Source organism: Selaginella moellendorffii, unplaced genomic scaffold, assembly GCF_000143415.4.
Source record: "Selaginella moellendorffii unplaced genomic scaffold, v1.0 SELMOscaffold_117, whole genome shotgun sequence".
Lineage (NCBI taxonomy): Eukaryota > Viridiplantae > Streptophyta > Lycopodiopsida > Selaginellales > Selaginellaceae > Selaginella > Selaginella moellendorffii.
In genome coordinates this window covers 79039-85257 of record NW_003314378.1, presented here as the reverse complement: position 1 = coordinate 85257, position 6219 = coordinate 79039, and the positions used below count along the sequence as shown (strand labels likewise).

Sequence of the window (6219 nt, the reverse complement as noted above, 5' to 3'; positions counted from 1 at the left end):
TTCATATTGGGTGTTGAACTCTATAATTTGTTATTCAAATTCTAACTTTTGTTGTCCTTGTGCCTTTACTAAATGTTGTATGATATAGTAAGCAATTTCAACCTGTTGTGATGCACTCTTTTTATCAGCCATTTTAGGTGGCTTTATCTGAGGGCAGTGTCTTAGAGTAGAATCATACTCAACATCAGGCATATGAAAGCTTTTTACTCTAATGTCTATGCCAACATCTTCACTAACAAAGGAAAAATGATGCTTTGAGTGGACCATCTTCATATCACTAATAGAAGCTCGAGAAGTGTACTCCATAGATATGCCGTGGAGCACTTCCTCAATTGCAGTTACCATTATTTAGGCGGGTGGAGTCAATTTTCTCTTCATCCTATCATGTAACATCTCAATAGAAAGCCTTGTTCCCATGTAACCACTTGAGGACCTCACATACACCCTAACTGTAAATCTCTCCGAAAGTAAGCACTAGAGTTGGCATTTCTCTGAAGCAGGGAAAGGGAAGATGAGTCTATATGAAGTCTATTAGATTTAATATGCACTATAAAGCAATCTTCAAAAGTGTTCCAATTTGAGGAGATATTAAAAAGCAATAAAATGATAAGAAAAATAGCAACCAACTTAAAAAGAGTGATGTCCCCATTGGAACATCCTAACTTTTACCACCTTAACTATGACTCAAGTTGAAGTAAGCAACTTGTGTCTGCATAGCCACCTTCACGCCATCATATTTAAATTTTATTTACCTTTGCCTTGTGCTCTTCTTTAAAGGATGCAGGTTGCCATTATTTGCACAACTCCTTAAACAGTGATTAAAACTTTGGCTTGATAAGATGGTAGTGCTAGTTTAGGCTCTGAACCTAATAGAACTCACAAGTCCTCTCATGACCTTCCAATGGTTAATTAGTTCTAAAAATTGCTTGGACACCATTCTAGTTTGCACTAGCCCTATCTACCATGAAATAACAAAATTTTATAGGCTTCCAGTCCGCTTTAGCACAATATCAAAAAGGGACTTCCAAAATATTTCTTGGGTTGTTTGGTTTTTTACTTTAAACTTTATTGTTGCAATTGTCAAGTTACAATATAGCCTATGAAAAAACAAATATTACAACCATTTCAATATAATGAGAATAAAAATTACCTTGGATACATGTGAGCTCCCATAGTTGTCCAACCTAATACACGCTCTATATGGTCAAAATGTACCCCTACATTGTAGAGATTCACACATCTAATTTTTTATCCTAAACAATATAATGTAAGAAAAATATATTTTTGTAATGTACAAATATACCTCCTCAGACTAGTAGCAAGTTGTACTCCTCATAGTAAATTCTGTAGGCTAACCTTATTTAGTTGAGTCTTTGGTAGCCTAGATTAAGTAGGGTGTTTGTAATAAAACCCTTAAAGACGATCTTTTAAACATGCTTTAGAGTTGCAGATAAGTTTCTCATAGTTTCTTTCTGCACAACATCTTTGAAACAGTTGAAAGAACTTTTTTGTATCCTTTCTTGTATTAGATGCATATATATATCAACATATACTGCAACTCTTTTAGCCATTCCATCCCATGGAAGAATGTTAAGACCCTATCCCTTACATCTTAAGCCAACTGGCTAAAAGGGTGATCATTTGATTGTAGGGCCCTTTCTTTATCCTATTATCTTGATCTATCCTCCCCTCGTCAGAGAATGATCATTTACAATCATATTTAAGCCATCTTTTAGTCACCATGGTCCTTCTCTTAGGGTTTACCAAACCTTGGTTCTCCCTCTAGATCCACTATGTTAAATATTCCTTTTGAATATTCTTGCCCCACTCGTCAGCCACAAGAATAGAACTGGGATCCCATACCAATGTTAAGATCCTATCCCTTACATCCTAAGCCAATTTGCTAAAGGGGGGATCATTTGATTGCAAGGCCCTTTCTTTATCCTATTATCCTTACCTTGTACCTAACAAAAAAAGTAGTACATCCTAGCCTTGCTGATAGCACAACATAGAGGAGCATATTTGTAGAATTGACATTTGAATCTAACAGTAATGGTATCACAGGTAGGATGATTGATTGTAAACCCTTGAAAAATATAGAACTTTTTCCACGATCTTGATTGCATACTTCATCCATGCAATCTAAATGCTCACCACAATAAATTATAGACACCATACCTTCAAAATGTTGGAAGTGTGTGGTCTTAATCTTGCATCAATTGTGGACATTTTGCTTGGTTTCCATCCCCTTCTGTTTAAAACCTATATTGTTAACAAGAAGTGGTAGCTCAAAAAAAATATTGCCATTGTAGGAGGATGGAAGTTTGCTTATGAATCTATACAAAAACAAGCACTTGTCAACTGAGACATGCGAAAACTAGAAAGCATTGTTAAAGGCTTTGAATATTGTTGAAGATGGAGCTAGTGAATTTGACATTGATACTAGCATGGCTTCTCCATTTAAACTAAAAGAAGAGGAGAGGATGACAACTGACTCTTGCTTTACATTCACTTTTTCTAGAGTGCATCTTGGCACTTTGATTTGAGATCCAAAAACTCGAATCTCTTTCGACTTAGAATTTTACAAATCTTATTACTGTTTACCCTCACCCACACCGGAAAGAAGAAACCTTGAGCATGCAACTATACCGGTGTCATTGTGAATCACAACCTCTAACAAAATAGAGCCAAGACGAAAATCAAAACGCCAACGTAAAAAACTTTTGAAAACAATACTTTGAGAAAATAAAAGAGGTGGGTGATCTCGAAAATGTGGAAAAAACCTCTCCATTCTTCATAATAGTTTTTGAAGTTTTCTCTCTCTTTATACTATTTGTAAAAATCTATAGTGAAATATAAATTGAAATTCAAGGAGAGCAATATAAAGAATGTCAATAGCGTACAAAATGAATTTAAATTCTATAACAAATTTAACATATGCAAGTGTGATAGTTTTAATGTTACTATAATCTATTATAATGTTTGATGCATGTTTGCACATAAATCCAAAGAAGGATTTTCAACACATGAAGTTTGATAATTAATAATGATATCAGTAATGACATTTGACTATAATGTGGCAATCCAAGAGGTCTGAACTAACTAATAGCACATGTGATGTGTCAAGTTTGTTAAATCTTAAGTGTTAGGTGATGATAAATTTTATCAAATCTTAAGTGCTAAGTAATGATAATTCTTCAATGATAGATTCAATTCTTAGTATGACTTGAGTTTTATCCATAATTGTGAATACTACTCAATGATATTTAATGCATTTAGGATCTAATACAAAAAAAATTAAATTTCTGGATGAAAATTCATTCATTCATGTATTAGTATAGTACAATATATTTCAATATGCCTTATTTATAATCTTTAAAGTTCTTGTAATGATTTCAAAATATGTACAAAATATTGATGAAAATGCATCCTTTCTAGATAATTTGGAAAAAATAATATCATATCTCTAATAACAGAAATGTTGATAGGTGCTAGTTATATCATCATTAAAATATACAAAATAAAGAACCATAATTCACATATAATAATAATTATAAGATAAAATAAGATCAAAAGATATTATGATAGCTGAGATTTAGGTTATTTGGAATGAACAGCCAGGATGAGAAATTGGTTAGGGTTAGGGCAGCCATCAGCCTTGAGGCCCAGGTTTTTTTAAGGCTCCCTCCCAGAGTGTGAGAGAGATCGAGAGATAGCGAGAGAGTGTGAGAGATGGAGCATGTGAGATTGCGAGAGATCGGGCACGTAAGAGTGCAAAAGATTGAGCATGCTAGAGTGTGAGAGATTGAGAGATTGAGATCTCCAATGCTGGTATCTTCCGAAACTTGAGAGACAGCCTCGTCCTCCTGGTGCCAAGGCCAAGGGCGCCCCAAGGATGTTCCGGGTAAGCTTTTGTTCTCTCTTTTCCTTTGAAGTTTGTTTGTTTACTCGTTTCTTCTTTTCAGCTCTCCATCGCGCCCCGCCCTGGCAATCTGGCCATGGAGCTCTCTTCCATCCTCGAGCAATCTAGCGGCCGCGAATTTCTTGGGGAGCGATGCTGCGAGCTTGCGATCGGCCTCACTGGATGTGATCTCGATGCGTTTGAGCACCGGGATCATGAAAAGAGGGCCATACATCCAAGGGCCTTGTACTTCATATTCTCAAGAACTTCCGAAGAAAAAGGCTACTTTGGTTTCAATTGAGGAGACAGTGATGACAGGGGCTTCAAAAGAACCAGCTCAACAATACGCTGACCAGATGCTGCACTATGAGCTGGAAAATGACGTCGGAAAAGATGCTGTAGAAGTTAGAACCAAGTCTGCTTGTAAGGAATCGTACAGTGGCGATGACAGGAGTACTCCTCAAGTGCTGAATAGTCAAGTGGACGATTGGACCAAAACAACTACAATCGTCGGTGAGAAGGAAGTTAACTCTTGAAACATTTAATCCAGGTGACCAGAACATTCGGGAGCCTGTTTCCTAAAGAAGAAAGAAGTCACGAAGGTTTGCCGCTTTAACATGCTTGCTTTCTTTCTCACTCGCATTACCGGAGGAACTTTTAGACGACTATAAACAAGGTTAAAATTGACTGGAGTGCTCTATGGAGTACGAAGTCAAGGCAAGTTCTGTTTGTAAGCCAGCATTTCTTCTATTTGGTCTTCTAAATTCTTCTATGCTTGCTGATTGCAGATAGTTGAAATGAAAATGATGATGCTAAACATGAAATCTCAGTATCGGCAGCAGATGACAACTACTGGAAAAGGCCATATCAATCAATGTGAAACTTCTACAGCTGCCAATGATGAAAGAGTTTTCCTTGGTTACAAGCAACCAAGTGAAACAAAACGTTGATTTTCTGAAGAAGCAAATGCAAAAGCTAGGATAAAGAAAACTTGAGCAGGGAGCTCTTTTCTATAATATCTTTTTCTTATATTATATTGTTTAAAATAAAATTTTGGATATGTGAATATCGAGAGGGTGACAATTGTGACAGTAGAGTTTAAAGTACAAGACCAAACAGCCCAAGAAATATTTTGGAAGTCCCTTTCGGATATTGTCCTAAAGCAGATTGATAAGCTTACAAACTTTCGCAGTTTCATGATAGATGGGGCTAGTGCAAATTGGAATGGTGTTCGAGCAATTTTTGGGAATGGTCAATTATTGGAAGGTTATGAGAGTTCCATTGGGCTCAAATCCTAAACTAACACTGCCACTTTATCTGGCCAAAGTTTCAATTAATGTTTAAGGAGTTGTGTAAACAGTGATAGATTGCACATTCTAAAGAAGAGCATAAGGTAAAAGCAAATAAGATTTGAATGTGATGGTGTAAATATGGCCATACGGATATAAATTGTTTATTACAACTTGAGTCATGGTTAGGGTGGTGGGAAGTTAAGATGTTCCAGTAGGGACATCACTCTTTTTAAGTTGGTTTCTATTTTTTCTTCTCATTTTATTGCCTTTTAATATTGCCTTTTCCATTAGTGGAGTACTCCCTGAGCTTCTATTGGTTATATGAAGATTGTTCGCTTAAAGTGTTGTTTTCCTTTTGCTGGTGAAGATGTTGGTAATAAAAATACTTTTTCTGCAAACATCTTATTTTTTGTTTTAACAAATATCCCTATTATGGCATGTAATAAATATTTAAATTGTTAGAACAAGAAGTGCTCTTTAGAACATTTTTATCTATATAATATGTATGGAGGTATGAAATTATTAAATTCATAACCTTATTTAAAGTTTTTAATGTTTGTATTAAACTACAATTGAAATTTGAGCTCAACTTATGAGCTCAACTCTTCAACTTGTGAGTTCAAATATAGTCCACACTCTATAAAATCTATAACATGGATATAAACATGGTTGGAACTTAGTGTGTTTTATGATTTAGATAAGTTTAAGGTGCAAATGGTGCAAAGCTATTTTGAGTACACTTTTGGAATATTTACAAAGTCTAATAAATGGTCAGCTCTTGTTTTGGGTTTAATTTTGTGTTTATCATCAACTTTTAGAATGCTATTATGGTGATCCCATCCAGTATTGTGGAGGATTCAAGGACTAAAATGAAATCGAGGAAGTTATGTCTAAAGCTTAGACATGCTAATGTTTTTATCACTATCATCTCCAACTGAGGTTGCTGATTATCAACTCACTTGGCAAGAATAGCAAAATCAACACATTTTAACACTTTGATTTATAAGAACTACTGCCCTAAAGAAT

At 35.3% G+C, this 6219-nt stretch overlaps 1 protein-coding gene across 1 annotated transcript in view; it reads left to right on the top strand.

Annotated features, from left to right (window-relative positions):
- The first annotated feature begins 3732 nt into the window (after positions 1 to 3732).
- Positions 3733 to 6219, top strand: part of LOC9635800 — a 5980-nt gene continuing 3493 nt past the window's right edge. Inside the window, exons 1-3 of the mRNA XM_024664998.1 lie at positions 3733 to 3797; positions 3966 to 4425; positions 4690 to 4826. Coding sequence (XP_024520766.1) covers positions 3733 to 3797; positions 3966 to 4425; positions 4690 to 4826 — 662 coding nt within the window. The remainder of the gene's footprint in view (positions 3798 to 3965; positions 4426 to 4689; positions 4827 to 6219) is intronic.